General features: G+C 46.0%; 1 protein-coding gene across 2 annotated transcripts in view; it reads right to left on the bottom strand.

Moving 5' to 3' along the window:
• Window positions 1-2,023: 2,023 nt before the first annotated feature.
• The window catches only part of ino80db (INO80 complex subunit Db), a 104,099-nt gene continuing 86,434 nt past the window's right edge, over window positions 2,024-19,688 (bottom strand). For both annotated transcript variants that reach the window (XM_055638333.1, XM_055638332.1), the window contains exons 9-11: window positions 14,677-14,888; window positions 12,761-12,918; window positions 2,024-5,458 (exon numbers count right to left, since the gene is read on the bottom strand). In XM_055638333.1, the coding sequence (XP_055494308.1) occupies window positions 4,329-5,458; window positions 12,761-12,918; window positions 14,677-14,888 (1,500 nt within the window). In that variant the 3' untranslated portion in view covers window positions 2,024-4,328. The remainder of the gene's footprint in view (window positions 5,459-12,760; window positions 12,919-14,676; window positions 14,889-19,688) is intronic.

Raw genomic sequence — 19,688 nt, 5'->3', positions numbered from 1 at the left:
AGTGTCAGGTAACAACATTAAACAAAAACCCTTATCTTAGTGCAGCAAGAAATAAATACCAAATATTCCTTCCCTCTGTAACATAAAATTAAAGAAAGCCCCTAGATTAAAGAAACAGAAATGGCAATGACTAAGAATCAGCCAGAAATATCTCATTCCTGTTAAGCCACTGGGGAAAGAGTATACAAAACACAATGAGTTATTCTAGAAATCAGGATAAAATGGCATGGAATAATTTAAGATCCCACTTTATACAAAGGTAATCTGTAAATTGTAACAGCATGGGCCACCCAGAAGTTTCTGACAAATAGCTGGAGGTGTAGAATTACTTTCCAAAACCTTCAGAAGTGCCCTTGGTCCCAACACATTGCACAGTGAGCTGATGATCCCCCATAAATGGCTGTACGATACTAAAGCTCCAAAACACATTTCCAACCTCAGAGTCATAGAGCTATACAGTATGGAAACAGACCCTCTTAGACCAACCTTATCCATGCTTTTACCACAGTAAGTCAGATGGGAGACTCAAAATTACCATAATTCTGTAGCTATGTGGTTGTCTGACTAAAACACCCGAAATTTAATAATAGTGGTGTTATCACAATAGACAAAAGCGCCCAAAAGTAACCTGCACCTAAATACCTGCTCTCACCTACACCCTGACCAACATACTCATGCTACTCAGAATTATACCACACACAGGGAACTTTCCTCTGATGTACACAGACCAAGGTTTGGGACAGAGTGGACAGCATGGACAGAGTGGGTTAGGATGGAGATATACACAGTGAATGCGCTGAGGGGATTAGGGGTAGGCAGATTCACAGATCAGGTTGGTTAAGGGAGAAACAGTTCGGGGACCGGGACGTTTGGGGCAGTTCATCAAACTGAGGCAATGGGGAGGGACAGTTCACAGACTGAGGTGATGGGAAGGTTCACAGACCAGGGCATTAGGGGTGAAGTGGTTCAGAGACTAGGGTGATAGATGTAAAGTGATTCAGAGATTGGGGCGGTAGGAGTGAAATAGGTCAGAGACCAGAGTGATGGGGGTGGAGAGTGTCACAGATCAAGGTATTGGGTGGGTGAAGTGGTTCAAAGATCAGGTTGATAATGATGGGGCGGTTCAGACTGAGTTGGACGCAGAATTGCTCACAAATCAGGGCGCTTTGGGTGGAGAGATGCATATGCCAAGGTGTTAGGGGAGCATGCATTCAAAGACTGGTGTAATAGACCTATAGATCGATGTATTGAGTTACAACGCGTACTGGGGGCAAGGAGTAATGAGAGATAGTAAAACCAGTAAGTTTGTGCCGAAGAAATGCACCAACCCGAATTAGAGCGGGAAGCTTGTGGGTCGTTTTCTACGGTTAAAATTGTCAGAAGGGACTCTAATGAAGTGTTTCTCTGATTGGGGACCATTATCTGCTGTCTCCAGTCAATAATCCACTGGGTAAAAACCACACACGTCCCTCAGCCGCATCTGAAACAGGAAGACCATGACTAGAGGAAACTGGAGTGTATGACCTGTCAAATGCAACCAGATGTTGGAATCGTGCACAGAACACAAGGTGCTGGAGTAACTATGTGGGTCAGGCAGCATCTCTGGAGGACAAGATAGATGACATTTTCACTGGACTCTGAACGGCAAAGTTTTGGGTTGGTTCTCTCCATGTCCTCCAGAGCTGCTGCCTGACTCACTGAGTTACTCCAGCATGTTTGTGTTCTATGTAACAGAGTTAACCAAAGTTGCGATTGTGATTCTTTTCTGCACACTCTCTCTCTCTCTCTCTTTCACAAGCTTTCACTTGAGACAGACAGAAGAAACTCCTCAGAAACTGGGACACTTGAATGGAACAACTCCCGCATTAAGCAAATGGTTGACAAAACCTGCTCTCTTCCAAACTAATCTGACAGAAAGCATTATTAAACTAGATCACACTCCATTTAAACCCACACACAATGAAGCACTTTATTATGCCAATCAATTAAGTAAACAACCAATGTAAAATTAGAATGCATGAGAGGCATCAGGTTTAACAAAATGTGGATGTTTAAATTAAAATAGAATATTGGGAATGCACGATTTGTTTTTTTATTCAAAAAGGGGTTGTGTGTGCAGAAAATTGTTATTGTCCTTCCACAAAACATATCTGGCATGGATCTGTTCCACAATGTGTAGCAAGTTCACCTTTATTCAAAGAAACAAATAACACTAACTTGGAATCCTCCACACCTTTTCAAGATGTACTGGGAATGGCCCCTTATTTCAAATCAAATGCACAAAGCATTCACAAGCAACGTTTCATTGAATCTCTTCCCTAACCTTTCAATTTTTAATGGGAAGTTCTAAGAGTGCAGGAAATGTATAAGAGGACCAGGCTGTGGGAACTGGGCAATGCCATAAGTGTTGTATGGAGGAGCTCCATACGATGTATATTATGTACAATATAGGTTATGAGTGTGTACGTGTGATTAAAATGTTAAAACTGGGGTAACCCCATTGTAGCATATCATCTGAAAACTCCACAAGTAAAACAAGCTTATAGCTCATTGGATAGATTTTATACACATGCTGAGCTTTTAACATAAAAGTTCTCTCAAATAAATCTAAAATATTTGGCATTATAAGACACTGGATGCATTGCAGAAAACAGTGGGTGGTACACTTTAGCCACCGTTATTTTGTGTCAGCTGCATACAGGTCTTGAGGCAGTGGAATAAACAACCAAACTCTAGAAGCCAGGGATCAGCACCTCCAGACCACACATGAACTAACCTTTGAGAGCATCAAAAGTACTGGTTTGAGAGCAAATTGGGATTCCATACGCTGTGATGCTGTTAACGATATGACGACACCTCAAAAGCCCAGCTTTTAAGGGTTCCCAAAAATGGAAGTAACATTACCCTACCCAATTTCCCACTGTTCCTAGAAAATCCTCAACCTCTGCTGTCCTACACCAAGATACACAGGCTATTTTATTTTCTCTCCCATCCAAGCTAACTAAAATGCAACAAAAGCTTCAGTGAACAAGTTTTATTGCGAGTATTAGGTCTCTCAGGTGCAGCACCTATGATTTTAGGAAGAGTAACTCCAACTGGCCTCTCATGGAAATATATAAATTGGAGCCAAAAGAACTGATGCTTTAAGTTTTGAACACCCTTGCAAGAAGGGGCAGGCATAGGGACTGGAGATTATAGATAGAACAACAGAGGTGAAGGGGGTTGTTGGAGAAGGGTGCAATGTTCAGCTGGATGGCAAAATAAATCTTATTCGTGGCTTTGAGCTTAGGAGATATCTCTGCAAATATGGCATTTATAAAACACCCAGGTATCCTTGCAGATTGAAATGATTTGCTTGTTAGTAGTCCATTCACAGAAGACTTTAGGCTGAGTTTTAGGATTACATTTTAGCAAGTAAATGATGTCAGCACTGCACCTAGCTTAAGAATCTCACAGCAATGTGGGGCATGTCTGTGCAGAGACCGTGGGCACCTGATCTACAACTTAGTGTGTATCCGAGTCAATTTTATTATATAAAAAGCCTCAATGAGCCAAACATCTACCTCGAGTTTAACAGTGTGCCATTAATGGTTTTATAGAATAAGCAATGTCATAAAATGTACTAATGTATTTACATAAAAAATATACTCAAATTGAATGTATTAGCTCTTTTAGCCCTGAAAAGGGGGGAAAATGTCACCCATTCCCCTGTTCAAAAAGCACACAAAGTCCTAGCAAGGTGGAAAGGAAGTCACCTAAACTCATAGTGGCTGCTTGGCAAAATATCCAGGTCAGAGATATCTGGTTAAAAAAATGTTGGCAGGAGTTTGGTCTGGCTGCCAATTTGTTAAAATGCTGCTCACAACAGAGATGCCAATGATGGACTGGGAATGGAGGGGAGATAGAGGAGGCAGTGTTCATAAATGCTAGAGGTGGAGAAAGCAGGGAAATATGCCTAGAAAACAGGTGTGCAAAGAGATTTGGGTCTGTCGTTCATTACCAAAATCAAAAGGTATGTGCCCCTTTTTGACGTCAGGAACGTTGGATGCGAGAATGATGAGCATTACCCATTATGTGTGTCCTTTGTATCAATAAAGGTAGGAATCACTGGCATCTCTGTTTGGTCACAAGTCAGGTTCTCCCAAAAGCCTTGGCCCTTACAGGTTTACCCCTCTTACCACATGCAGGAAGAGTTTGTTTTAAGAAAAACGACCAGCTGATACCCTTGAAAAATTCCAAGAAGCCACTGAATATATCAGAGATGGGGAAAACATCTCGACCCTCACTTGCAAGGGAGAAAACAGGGTGGTGTTTCATTGCGCCGTGACTCACTGCGAAGGGCTGTAGGGTGCCGAGACCTTGTTCGTGCTGATGGCGGCGGTGACAGAGAAGCCCTTGGGAGGTGCGACCGAGCTGTGGGTGGGCTGAACGTCCTTGGGGATGCCGCTGTGGGAGCCGAGCTGCGGCCCAAAGGCGGCACTGAACTGTGGCAGAGGCGGCTTGGCGGGGTTGGAGGAAGAGGAGAGGTCTGGAGGGGAGGATGGGCCCAGACTAGCGCCGCAGCCATTGCCGCTGAAGCCGGCCTCGCCGAGTGCAGCGAGCAGGACAGCATTGCCGGGTGCCTTGGTGCTGGAGAAGGTGGAGGGCAAGTGGGGAGTGGAGAGCGAGGTGGAGAGCGAGGTGGAGAGCAGGTGACCCTCAGGCCCGGGCGCCATCAGGCCACTGAAGCTGGCCGACTCGCTCAGGCTGATGGTGCCCCACTGGGGCCTGGAGTTGACGAGCTGAGCTGGTAACACGTGAGCGGGCAGCAGGGCAGCGACATCGGGCGAGAAGGGAACACAGAGACCGTCGGAGGGGTAGGCTGGCGGCGGGGGGCGGGGCGGCGAGACCACATGGTCGCTGTAGGGCGACGGCGCCTGCTCACTGCTGTAGGGGGACGTGCAAGAGTGTTCGCTCCCACAGCGAGACCGCGGCACCAGCAGCTCCTCGGCCTTGCCCAGCAGATGGGCGCGGGGAGATAAGCGGCTGCCATCGGCCCGCAGGCCGTGGAAATGTGCCGGGTAGGCGCGCTCGCCGAGGGCCGACAAGGAGGCATGGCCCACCGCCGGCGGCGAGGCATAGGCGCCCTGCGATCCGGCCGGGCTGGACAGCGCCGAGGGGGCGGGCAGGAGGTTCTCGTCCAGCTCCAGGCTGGAGAAGTTCTCGGTGGACATGCGGCCGTTGAGGAGATCCCCCAGATCGTTGTTGACGGCCCGGCTGAGAACCGGGATGCCGGCAGCGGCGACGAACGCACCCATTCCCCTGCCTGACAGCTCCTGGTCGCCGTCTCCGTCCGTGTGCGCTAGATCACCGATGGAACTGAGGCACTCCAGCGAGGCGGCGTACGAAGTCACCGCCTCCAACGCCCGCTCCAGCTCCTCCGCCTCTTCTGTCGTTGGCAGCAGTTCACCGTTCTTACCTGTGGGACGCCAGCAGAAGCAGAAAGAATGTCACCTCACTGCTGACAGACCATACCAAACAACCAAAAGCAGTGATAGTGTTCTCCATAAATCCAACCTGAAATTCTGCAGAATAGGTTACATATTTGATATGTAATGCTTGAACTAATGAAAGCCTGCACCTTACAAGCCAACCCAGTGAACTGCTGTCCTGCCAGTACTGTATCCATGTTATACACTGACAGACCTATCCTCACCAGGAATGTACCCAGATTATGGTGTAACAGATCTGACCCACGAGTACTGTGGTATTGTGGTGACAGACTAGATCCACCAGTACCACAGTGACAAGGATGTGCCCATCAGATTATGTAACATCTTCATGATCAACCTCACCTCATCTCATATTTTGTTCTGATGTTTCCTGGGGCATGAGGCAGGGAGCCTTTTATCAATTAAAAGGGTCTAAAGCTTCATTGTTAAAAATGGTATTTCACCGTGTCCAAACTGTCTTCTGCAATACCTACATTTTGAACAGGTTGAATGTCAGAATAGTATTTACAGTGCCCTCCATAATGTTTGGGACAAAGACCCATCATTTATTTATTTGCCTCTGTACTCCACAATTTGAGATTTGTAATAGAAAAAAATCACATGTGGTTACAGTGCACATTGTCAGATTTTAATAGAGGTCATTTTTATACATTTTGGTTTCACCATGTAGAAATTACAACAGTGTTTATACATAGTGCCCCCCCCCGAATAAGAGGTAAGCCATTTATAACGGACACAGAGAGTTGTGTCTGTGGAATTCTCTGCCTCAGAGGGCGGTGGAGGCCGGTTCTCTGGATAATTTCAAGAGAGAGCTAGATAGGGCTCTTAAAGATAGCGGAGTCAGGGGATATGGGGAGAAGGCAGGAACGGGGAACGGATTGGGGATGATCAGCCATGATCACATTGCATGGCGGTGCTGGCTCAAAGGGCCGAATGGCCTAATCCTGCACCTGTTGTCTATTGTCTTTGCATGCAATGACTGGTTGAAGTCTGCAATTCATGGACGTCACCAGTTGCTGGATGTCTTCTCTGGTGATGCTCTGCCAGGCCTGTACTGCAGCCATCTTTAGCTAATGCTTTTTTTGGGGGCTAGTCCCCTTCAGTTTTCTCTTCAGCATATAAGACATGCTCAATTGGGTTCAGATCTGGTGATTGACTTGGCCACTCAAGAATTGACCATTTTTTAGCTTTGAAAAACTCCTTTATTGCTTTAGCAGTATGTTTGGGATCATTGTCTTGGTGTAGAATGAACCGCCGGCCAATGAGTTTTGAGGCATTTGTTTAAACTTTAGCAGATAGGATGTATCTATACACTTCAGAATTCATTATGTCTATCAGCAGTTGTATCATCAATGAACATAAGTGAGCCAGTACTTTCAGCAGCCAGTCATACATGCCCAGGCCATAACAACCCACTACTGTGTTTCACAGATGAGGTGGTATGCTTTAGATCTTGGGTAATTCCTTCTCTCCTCCATACTTTGCTCTTGCCATCACTCTGATATAAGTTAATCTTTGTCTCATCTGTCCAAAAGACCTTTTTCCAGAACTATGGTTGCTCTTTTAAGTACTTCTTGGCAAACTGTAACCTAGCCATCCTATTTTTGCGACTAACCAGTGGTTTGCATCTTGCAGTGTAGCCTTTGTATTTCTGTTCATGAAGTCTTCTGCCGACAGTGGTCATTGACAAATCTACACCCGACTCCTGAAGAGTGTTTCTGATCTGTGATTGGGATTTTCTTTATTATTGAGAGAATTCTCCTGTCATCAGCGGAGGAGGTCTTCCTTGGCCTGCCAGTCTCTTTGCGATTAGTAAGCTCTCTTTCTTCCTAATGATGTTCCAAACAGTTGATTTTGGTAAGCCTAAGGTTTGGCTGATGTCTACAACAGTTTTATTCTTGTTTCTCAGTCTTATAATGACTTCTTTGACTTTCATCGGCACAACTTTGGTCCTCATGTTGATAAACAGCAATACAAGTTTCCAAAGGTGATGGAAAGACTGGAGGAAAGGCGAGGTGCTGAGAGCTCTCTTATACCTGCATGAAGGAGGCAATTAAACACACCCGAGCAATTATAAACACCTGTGAAGCCATGTGTCCCAAACATTATGGTGCCCTGAAATGGGGGGGGACTATGTATAATCACAGCTGTAATTTCTACATGGTGAAACCAAAATGTATAAAAATACCCTTTAATAAAATCAGACAATGTGCACTTAAACCACATGTGATGTTTTCTATTACAAATCTCAAATTGTGGAGTACAGAGGCAAATAAATGATGGGTCTTTGTCCCAAACATTATGGAGGGCACTGTAGCGCACAGTGGAACGTGTCTCATAAAAGATGCTACAGGTGCACAACCTTTTATCCGAAAGCCTTGGGACCAGACACTTTTCGTAATTCAGAATTTTTCGGCTTTCGGAATGGAAGATTTTTAGCGTAGATTTTAACGGCTGGCTCAGTGGTAGAGTGCTCGACTCGTATCCGCAAGGTCGCGAGTTTGGGCCTCGATCCCGGTAGTTACTCGATCGCGAGTTTGAGTCTTCAATGTAGTTTTTTCTTGCAGAATAGGAGAGAATAGGGAGGGTTAGGCTGGGATCATTCTCTGCGAGATGATCTTAGTGCAGGAGACAAGTGTAGGAGAGGTGTACTGACTGTGTGGGCAGAACTTTGGAAGTGATTGCCCACCATTCTCAAAAGCCGCTGTGTCTCCCTGTCCCTCCAACTCCAGAGGAATCCGCTCCCCGATGGGCCGCTACGGCGACAAGTGGCAGTTCGCCCACAGCCCGAGCTGCGGCCCCTCATCCGCAACCCGGGTTCCTCTGGAGTTGGAGCGGGGCTGGGCTAGAGTTGTTGCTGGCTGTGAGTCTCTGGGATCTCCGTGCTTGCAGTCGGTGTCCCGTTGGTCCTGACGTCTCCGGTCACCCCCCTGGAATGGAGCTGAGACTGGGAACTTTACCGCCCTTGCCCCCTCCCTCTGCAACTGCAAACAACCCCACAGTTCCCAGTCTCAGCTCCTGTACAGGGGGGTGGCCGGAGACGTCACAGCCCGAGCCATCAGCTTCTGTCCCTACGGGGACAGCGGAGAGCGTGTTCCTCTGGAATTGGAACGGGGCTGGGCTGCTGCTGGCTGTGGGTCTCTGGGATCTCCGTGCTTGCAGTGGGCCTGGGGGTCAGTGTCCCGTTGGTCCTGACGTCTCCAGTGATTGGCACGAGCTCCGACGTGAAGACAGTGCAAAGCCCCCGCGCCGGTGCAATGGGCGGGGAGCTGGAGAGGGGAGGGAAGGGGTCACACACATGGCCGGGAAGCAGAGGGGTGTAGGTGGGGTGAAACTTAAGGGAGCGACAATTTGCTGCTGCCTGCCCGCTGAGTTAAAAAGTTCTCATGCAAGACTCACGATACACTGTGTATCGTGAGTCTACCGTGGGAACTTTATAACTCAGCGGGCAGGCAGCAGCAGATTGTCAATTATTAACCCTCCCGCGCAATATACCCTCACCTTCTCTTTTATGAATGGGGATTTAGTTCCCCTTTCTTCGAGGACCGACCGGAGGTTCCGCTGTCACCTCTGCGGGCCGCCCTCGGTGAACGTTTTCAAGGACCTTTATTCAAGGACTGAAAAAATGTCGCTATTCGGAGGTTTTCGTTATTTGGATCTTCGGATAAAAGGTTGTGCACCTGTATATTAATTTGAATGTTTTTCCATTTCTAGTATCAATCCAGCTTGTGGGGTCTTGGCCTGTCAAATTTAGCAGTAGCGATTTCAGGTTGTCTTTTGCAAGCAGGAATTTGTAAAGTAGTAGTGGGATCAGGATCAGTTAGATCCACTAAAATGTTCACTCACGGGCCCCATGCCCACAAACCAATTGGGCAACAGCTTTCAAACCATGCTAGATAAAATAGTGACATGTTTGAGGTGTAACATTTATCTTTCAGATTAGGACTACACGTAGTTTCTTCGTGCATATCCCTTCAGCACGGGGATGGGGGAAACTCACGGTGATCCATGACATCAGCCATCTTAAACCCTTGCCTACTCTGTTCCTACTGGGCAGAAGAAATGAGGTTTACAATTACCTGTAACAAACTTTGAACATACTGATTCCCCTGCCAAATTTGAAAGTATCATTGAGATGAAATAAAACATGCTATGCTTGTATCCATATTATTCAACGATTGACAAATTTTATTTTTACACGAGCAACCCATGGTTTAATAGGAGAGTTTTGGGGACATTTCGATAATGGGAAGCAGCAAGGAAGATCTAGGAACCAATGCAGAGTTTGACAGGTGGGACAACATAAGAAGCAGACCTTGACAGTTGACAGAGAAATGAGAAGGGATAAATATGAAGTAAATTTGAGATGGAAAGAAAAAGAGCTGAGGTACATGAAAAAGTGCAAAATACACAAAATACAGAGATGCAAAGACATGGAATATAATTCTGATGGTTACATTCTGCAACAGGAAATTGAAAAGATTAATGAGTATTGAGCAATCTGCTCACTCATCATACTTTATATAACTATACCAAAAGGGTTAAGGTCTTCAGTCTGGTTATGGGAATTATTTATGATGTAATCACGTACTCTGCTTTAGAAAATAATGCACTGTCTAAACCCTTGAAGAACCACTACAGCAATGCTCAAAACTGTGGTGAAATTGCCTCAAATAATCATCTGGGAACATTCTTAATCTTCAAGTTCAGTTCTAGCATGGAAAACAGTTATGGGAACCAGTTTATTTACTGTGAGCCCATTGATATAATAATTCACTGAAAGCAGTGTTACCGAACATAACATTCACAAAATGTTAACCATAGCTCATTGCATCATCTCTTCATTAAAGTGGACGTGAATTTGGTTTTAAATGGGAACAAATCTGATGTATGAATTCCAGAGAGGTTCTGGTGATCGGATTGTACTCGGGAAAATGCAATAGGAGTAGCATTCTTCTAACCTTTTTGATTATTTTTGTGCATCGCTGAGTTTAATGATTTACAAATATCTCAAAGCTGATCTGAACTCTATTTCTTCACTAATTTGAAAGTACTCTGTTTGACATATCCTCCTTAAACCAAAGCGGATGACTTCACGTTCGCCCAAATTAAAAAGCAAGTGCCAGCTTTGTTCATTCAGTTCTGCCTCACAATTTTCCACTCAACATATCATCAAGATAAATGCTCACAATTAATGGTTACTGAATTCCGGCCTTTTTCATTACATGCTATAATTTCTGATTTCCCCATTTTAAGAATCCACTTCCTGCCTCTTGCATTCTATCACAAGAGGAGCTGCAAAAACATCACAGCCAATTAAGAGAACCTTTGATGGAACAGGCACTATGACAATAGTCATAGAATCATACAGTGTGGGAAACAGGCCCTTCAGCCCAACTTGCCCACATCGACTAACATGTCCAATCTGCACTAGTCCCTGCGTTTGGCCTATACCTCTCTAAACATATCATATCCATGTATCTCTCTAAATGTTTCTTAAACATTACGATAGAACCTGCTTCAAATACCTCCTCCAGCAGCTTGTTCCATACACCCACCACTCTTTGTATAAGAAAGTTACCCCTCGGGTTGCTATTAAATCATTCCCCCCTCACCTTAAACATATGTTCTCTGGTTGTCGATTCTCCTACCTTGTGTGTTTACTCAATCTATTCCTCTCATGATTTTGTATATCTATAAGATCACTCCTCATCTTCCTGAGCTCCAAGGAATAGAGTCCTAGCCTGCTCAACCTCTCGCTATAGCAAGCCCTCAAGTCCTGGCAACATCCTTGTAAATCTTCTCAGCATCCTTTCCAGCTTGTCAACATCTTTCCAATAGCATGGTGCCCAAAACTGAACACAATACTCTAAATGTGGCTTCACCAACGTCCTACATAACAGCAATATGACCTCCCAGCTTCTATACTCAATACTCTTACTGATGAAATGTTTGAAACATGGCCATCAATTTGCATACAGCTAGCTCCCACAATTAGCAATGAGATAGACAGCAATAAAATCTGATTTAGTAATATTGCTTGAGGAATTAGCATTAGTCGCAACACCAAGAAAACTTGTATGGCTGTCGAGAAGATTATTATTTGGTTATTATTTCTTGGGTATTATTTCATTTGAAAGATGACTTGTCCAACAAGCAACGCACTATCAGTAGTGCCCTGCTATGTCAGCTTAAATGTGCTAAAAAGGGATATAAATTCACAATCTTTAGCGAGGCATGATCACTACCACTCATCTGCAATGGGGACAAGAGTTCCCAGACTCAAAGGTGTTTCAACACTCTGAAAGAGGATAGTTGCAACGGCTGGGGTGGCTTTATCTTCCTAGATGTGTAATTGCTTGGAATTTTTTCCCAGTTATGATTCAGGTATTTCAGCTAAAAAAAAAAAAAACTTAATCTTGATGATGACATAAAATGGCATGTATCTTGGTAGTTAGATTGGCTATTGATAGCAAGAATGGTAATCCCAAAAGGACGGTTCAAATACCACTACAGCAGCTGTGAAATTTAAAATTCAGTTAACTAAATAACCTACAATTTTACATTAAAAGGTAATGAAACTACTAGATTGTTGCAAACACCCACCTGATTCACTTAACGGGAGAAAATTTGCCATCCCTACCCAAGCTGGCATTCACAGTATATGAAGCTAGGCCTACAACAAATAGGACTGATTCTTTCTTAACCGACTTTGAAACTAAATTGTACCATCATTTCAGGTCAGGTCAGGGGGGAGCTCTGTAATCCACGGGTATCATGTAATCCCGTGCTACCTCCTCTATGGACGGATAGTCGGCGACTAAACCGTCTCTCCCACCTGGTTTGCCAGGTGAGGAGGAGGCTGTGGGCCCCCAGCAGGACCAAAAACAAGACCTGTCAAAGGGCGGATAAGCTTCTAGTGAGCCAACGGCCATCCACACTTCAGTAGAAGTTGCGATCACTGTCGTACATAGCATTGTAAGGAGTGAAGAAAAACATGAAATGTAATTCTTCCCTCTCCTTGCTTCTCAAAAGAGAAGTCGTTACCAAATAACTACCACATAAGGAACATCAGCACCGAGGAAGTACCTCCATTGGAGGGATTGCAGTTGTTCAATAAAACGGTTCAACACCTCCTTCTCAAGGAAAGTTATGGATGGGCAAAAGGTGCTGGCCCTACCAGAGATGTCAACACTGAAAAATATTTTTAAAAACATACACACTCCCTGGAATCATTTCAAACAAAAACACTTTCATTGTAATATCACCTTCAAAGAGGTCGAAGTCCTGCAAATCATCAGGCAATCGCTGAAGAACCTCTGCCAACTCTTCCTGATTTAGTTCCAGGTCATTTGGCATATCCGTGATCTCGTTGGTGATGTCATCAGGGATTTCGTCAGCACTGAGTTCTGGAGTTGAAGAGTCCCTGGAATTCAACAAAACAGTGGTCAGGGGCAGGCATCATATGGAACATTATGGGCACAGAACAGGTCCTTCAGCCTAAAATGTCCCTATCAAACATTTCCTCTGCCTGCACATTCATGTGCCATTTCACTGCATATCCATGTGCCTACCATACGCATGTTAATTGCCACTATTATATCTTCTCTACACCACCCCTGACAGCTCATTCCAGGCATTCATCACACTCTATGTAAATATCTTGCCCTGCATATCTCTTTGCCCTTCTCACCTTAAAGCTATGCCCTCTTAAAGCTATACAATATAGCCATGTCTTCTGGTATAAATATACCAGTTTGGGGAAAAAAAACAGTATGATGTTAAAACACTCAAATTCAATTAGTAAAAGAAGAATGAGTTTGAAAAAGTTATCTTCACCATATTATCCAATTGCTTCTGTTCTCCGTTTATCATTATGGTCACACAAAAAGTCTTGTTGATGCCTGGCTATAACACTTGCGACTGGTGCTTCATGCCCTTCACCCCACTCTTCCTTCTTGATGGGCATTGAAACCTATTTTTTCGACCAGGTTTTGGCTACTAAGTTACCCAGTGAGCTGATCAGCGTCAGGTATTGTCAGATTACGCTCAGGTCAAGTGCCTTTATACAGTTTGCATAATTATTCAGGCCAGTGTCCAAATGGAATTGAATATGCTGCTACCCTACAGGGATACCTTCTCCAGAAAATGTACACTATCCCAAGTCGTGCTGAACAGTAACACTTTCTTATTCTCCATCTGAAATAGTTTTAACTCTATACGCACTGTACCCTACTATACCTCTGCAGTTCTGGTATCTCAAAGTGGTTTCAAGTTAATTCAATATTTATTATTTGGAATATAATCATTACTGTAGACCAAACAGCACATTGGCCATTTTGTACACAACTTCGCTATATCTGCCTTAGCAATATTGGGGAAGGATAAATATTGCTCAGTACACAGAAGAGAACTCTCTCGCTCTTGTTTCAAATTGCACTGTGGGATCTCTCACAACCGCTCGGAGTGCGGAAGTGCAAGAAAAAGCACTGGCATTAGGTCTCATTCAGATGACAGCAGTTCTGGCAGTATGGCATTAAAATACTGATGTCTATTCTTGATAACATGGCAAAGTATCTGCAGCAAGAGATGAATCCACAATCTGCGAAGAGGCAAGAATGCTCCCCACTTGGTCTTGACCAACATTTAAAACTAGTCACAGCACCCAAGCTTCCCCAGCAGGCAAAACACCAACTTAGTGGTGTCACAGAACACAGAGACAAGGTGTTCCCATGTTCATTTCTCAAGAGGTACCTCAATTGGCCTCAACTCCTATTCTGATACAACTCTTTTGCAATGGTATCTCCTCCAACCAGGGTTCTGCTCTGAAAAATCACCTATCCATTTTCTCCAGAGATGCTGCCTGCCCCACTGCGTTACTCCAGCATTAGTGTCTATCTTTGGTATAAATTAGCATCTGCAGTATCTCCTCCAACACAAGAATCATCATTTGTTAACGTATTAGTTACTGCAGACAGCAGGACCAGTGGAGAAGGGAAACCCAACATCTGAAGTAAACTGAAGATGCAATGGTATATCTCATTTCACTGAGAAACCAGAGCTGTCTGCCACACTGTCAATAAGAATGAAATCACAATTCTTTATGCAATGTTATTTTTATGGAAAAAACAATAATGAACACAAAATACAAACAACCTGCACACCATCAGTAGCGAGTCCTCACCTGACATGGGAAGCCATGACTGATATGCCAAGACTGGAAGGCATTGTGAGATTGCCCTGGGGTACTGCTGGAGGAATGGGTTTCTGAGGCCGCCTAGGGCCTCTTCGCCGTTTCTTCTTGTGTTTTTTGGTAAGTGCTGGAGGCTTGGTTTTCTTCCTGGGTTTCCTCTGTTGCTGGACTTTCCGGTTACTGTCACCCCGCAAAAAATTATCCTTAAATGAAGAACAAATCCACAGAATAAGATCGGAAAGAAGGTGGCGCAGCAGAGGTGGGAAAAAGAGGGAGAGGCAAGGGGGGGGAGAGAGGAAGAAAGGGAGCAACAAGGGGGGGGAGGGGTAGAGAGACAGCAGTCTGGAAAAGTACAGGTAGCTCTACATACTTTCCGATGGAAAAAAATCCATTTCGGTGCTGACCACGTAGCCTAGATTACACAATGCAATAATTCTACAGTGTAATAACATGATTAAAAAAAACTGCAGATGCTAATTTATACCAGACACAAAATGCTGGAGTAACTCAGCGGGACAGGCAGCATCTCTGGAGAAAATGGATAGGTGATATTTCAGATCAGAACCCTTCTTCAGACTAATCGTAGTAGGGAGAATGGGGGGAAAACTGGAAGTGAAGAAAACTTATTTGTGCATTAAATTGTCATCGTTTGGTTTGTAATCAAATGGTAAAAATGCTTAAAAGTGTGTGTCATGTGATGGGTAAGCTAATTTGAAAAGGAATGTAGGTGCAAATGCTTCATTCAATTAGTTTGAGCTTACATGCTTGTCTTTGGACAAATGTATCAGTTATTCTGTACACAGTAGAATCCAATAAACGTTAGAGTTGATGAACAATTACTATCCATCCATCCATCCATCTATCTATATCAATCTATACATAACTAAAGCTATTCATTATTGTTCTTTCCATAAATATAACTAAAGCTCTGATCTTGTCATCTTCCGGAATGCGCGGCCTTTCTATTTGCGCAAAAACGGTACACGATAGCATTACGATTTTTCACCAGCTTACTGATCGTTCCCCTCTGCTGCGATTGCACCAACTTTCGTTCCGATCGGGGGTCTAATGTAAATGTTAGCGAGGTTTAAATATTGCGCGTGCTCAGATCGATCTCCTCTCCTGCCAATCAGCGCCGCGTGGATTGGTCTTTTCTCCTCTCACTCCGTGGGACGGTCCGCTCCTTCCTGCGCTATCGCGTCTTTACTGGAGCTGAGGGACGCTCTGGATGGCCGGCGGATTTTCCATCTCGTCTTTACTGGAGCCGAGGGAGGCTCTGGGTGGTTGGCCTGGTCTCCAACCAGACACAATTTTCGGAGGGACCAGAAGTGGCCCGGCTCAACCCAACCCAACGCGGAGTTGAAGATGTTGAAAAACGGAGACTCTGATCCCGGCAGAGGAGAACGTCCAACGACCACTGTGAGTCCTCAGCGCACCGTCAGCTACAGCCCCTTCCTCTCTGGTCCTCCTCGCTGGCCTCCTGCCCCCCTCCACCGTGATACACCCCGTCTTTTCTCCGAGCTCCCCCACCCCCCACAACCCCCCCCCCCCCCCCCCCCCCCCCCTCGCTCCCCCACCCACCACCCCTCCTCCCACACACCCTGAGTCTCCTCCGCTGCCGCCGTTGCAGTAACTCACCCTCACGGCCTTCTCGGAGATCTTCTCCACCAGCTCATCGAAACTCATGGTGCCCATCGTGACGAACACCGACTCCACCCCCCCCCCGTGGGATGGCCCGGTCCTGCCTGGCGGCGGCAGCGAGCAGGCAGGCAGGGGACAGACCGGGCGGCAGCAGCAGGGGGGGCGGGGCCAAGTGGCAGCAGGGGGCGGTCAGACAGGATGGGGACGGGTGAGCGGCGGCTGAGCCGGAGTGGGCAGAGGGAGGGAAGGAGAGTCGGGTTGCAGGTTGGCCGAGCAGGTTGCGAGGAGTTTGAGTAACTTGCACACACACACACGCGATGCAAACTCGTCCAATCGTCAAGTCAGCGGGATCTAAACCACAGATAACAATGAATGACCTGTGGCGGAACTGCAGATGCAGATTTTTATGGATGGAGGGAGTGGCTGAGAGTAGGGAAAAGGCGCGGGAGGGATTGGGGGAGGAGGAGATGGGAAAGATCCTGGGGAGGTGAGGAGGGAGTGTGGGGGGATTGAGGGAGAGGAGGGGGTAGGAAGGGAGAGGGAGGGGAAAGCGGGGGTGGTGAGGAGGGAGAGTGGGGGAGAATGGGGAATAGAGGGAGAGGAGGGGAGAGTGGGGGCGGTAGGGAGTGGGGAATAGAGGGAGAGGTGGGCAGTGGGGGTGGGCAGGAGGGATAGGGGAGGTGAGGTGTAGGGGATAGAGGGATGGGAGGGGGTAGGGAGGGGAAAGGAGTTTTGGAGAGAGGGAGGGTGACTGTGGGTAGGGGAAAGGAGAGGGAAGGAGAGGTGAGGGAGGGATTGGGGAGGGGAGGAGATGAGGGGAAAGATGAGGGAAGGGTGAAGATGAGGGGGAGGGAGTGTTGGGGGATGAGGTGAAATTAGCCTTGCCTGCACAGTTGGGGGCTATGTGTGAGTGGTGTAATATTGCATTGGGGGGAATGGGTGAGTGGTGGAATATTACATTGGGGAACGGATTGAGTGGGGGACCAGGCCTCCGTGTGACAGGGACACAACGGATCCCACTTAGACTAGTCTGATTTAAATGCTTCACAGCATGGTTTGGGAACAGCTCCATCAAGAAATTGCATTGTGGATGTAACCCAGACCATGACTCAAACCAACCTTCCTTCCATTTACTCCATCTACACTTCACGCTGCATCAGCAAGGCCAACAGCATAATCCAGGGCGAGTCTCACCTTGGTAACTCCCTCTTCTCCCCTCTACCATCAGGCAAGAGATGCAGAAGTGTAAAAACATATATTTCCAGGTTCGGGGATAGTGTCTTCCCAGCTGTTATCAGGCAACTGAACTATCCTATCACCAACTAGACAGCAGTGCTTACCTACCATCTACCTCGTTGGAGACCTTCAGACTTTACCTTGCACTAAACATTATTCCCTTTATCCTGGATGGATAATGGATTTTGTGCATGATGGATGGCTTGATTATAATCATGTATATCATTTTCACTGGCTGGATAGGACGCAACAAAAAATCTTTTCACTGTACCTTGGTACACCTGACAATAATAAACTAAACTATGAGAGGAATGTTGGCCACAGAACCCACTATTTCTCATGTTCATCATGACTGTCTCCATCTCTACCTAACCACCTCAAAATAAGCATACTGCCAGTAAAGGTTGAAGGATTTTATCATATTTCAAACTCTGCGACACAGTTGCACAATGGATTTTGTTTTGTAAACTTCTATGGGCAAATACTCAATTCAACATAGACAATTTTTGTTCTTTAATTTTCTTTACTCCACATGATGTTGCTCTCCCTTAATACCCTTGAACTGCAATGGCATATGACATGCTCTTCCTGTCTACATCCGAACCATCCTTTTGTTTTCCTGTGTGTATAGCCCGGCCTGCTGAGCATATCCCTGTGTGCTCGCACCACATCAGCCATAAATTGCACAATAGAAACATAGAAAATAGGTGCAGGAGTACCTTCGAGCCATTCATTGAGATCATGGCTGATCATCCAGAACCAGTAACCCGTGCCTGCTTTCTCCCCATACCCCTTGATTCCGCTAGTCCCAAGAGCTCCATCTAACTCTTTTAAATTCATCCAGTGAATTGGCTTCCACTGCCTTCTGTGGCAGATAATTCCACAAATTCACAACTCTCTGGGTGAAAAGTTTTTTCTCATCTCAGTTTTAAGTTGCATTGGGGGAATCCCCTTTATTCTTATGCCCCTGTCCCACTTAGGAAAGCTGAATGGAAACCTCTGGTGACCTTGCGCCCCACCCAAGGTTTCCATGAGTCGCTAGAGGTTTTGGTCACTCGCCTGGAAAGCCTCCACCGAAGCGTGAGCTGCATCTACTGACCATAGATCCTACAGGATCTTTGCTACCGACCACACACACACACACACACACACACACACAAACACATCGCGAAGGTGGGGGCCAGGGACAGAGGAGGAGCGCTGTCTGCGCGATGAAGAGGAAGGTAAACGGCCGCCACAGAGCACGGTAAGTCCTTTAGAGAGCGCATGAGGGAAGGAGAGAAGGGGATAGAGAAGGGGAGAGGGAAGGGGAGAGAGAAGGGGAGAGAAGGGGAGAAGGGGAGAGAAGGGGAGAGAAGGGAGAGAAGGGGAGAGAAGGGGGGGGGGGAGGGGGAGATGGAGTGGAGACAGTTTTAAGAAGTTTAATAAAGTTAGCGGGCATTTTACCTTCCGGCGGATCTTCTAGGTCCTGAAAACCAAAGATCCTTCCTGAATCTTTGCTGAAGACACCAATGAGCCAATCAAAATGGCTGGTCAGCGAAGGAGATTGCCTTCGACTGCCTGTAAGTAAATAGCAACCCCACTTCACTGGCTTCGACCAAACGGCAACCTATTTTTAGTCAAGGCCGGTTTTGAATTTGTTGAAATAATCGCAGGAACATAGAAGAAGCCGCGGAAACCACTTTCGACCAAAGTGACCAAAACCTCCGGGAACCTCACGGAAACCTTGGGTGGGGTGCAAGGTCACCAGAGGTTTCCGTTCAGGTTTCCTAAGTGGGACAGGGGCTTTAGACTCTGGCCCCTGGTCCTGGACTCCCCAACATTGGGAACATTTTTCCTGCTTCTAGCTAGTCTAGTCCTCTTATAATTTTATGTTTCCATAAAAATGCCTCTCATCCTTCTAAATTCCAGAGAATACAAGCCCAGTCTTTCCAATGTTTCCTCATAAGGCAGTCCCGCCATCCCGGGGATTAACCTCATGAACCTACACTGCACTCCCTCAATAACAAGGATGTCCTTCCTCAAATTAGGAGACCAAAACTGCACACAATACTCCAGATGTGGTCTCACCAGGGCCCTGTACAACTGCAGGACCTCTTTATTCCTATACTCAAATCCTCTCATTG

Source organism: Leucoraja erinacea, chromosome 7, assembly GCF_028641065.1.
Source record: "Leucoraja erinacea ecotype New England chromosome 7, Leri_hhj_1, whole genome shotgun sequence".
NCBI lineage: Eukaryota > Metazoa > Chordata > Chondrichthyes > Rajiformes > Rajidae > Leucoraja > Leucoraja erinaceus.
This window is presented reverse-complemented; position numbering and strand designations above follow the sequence as displayed.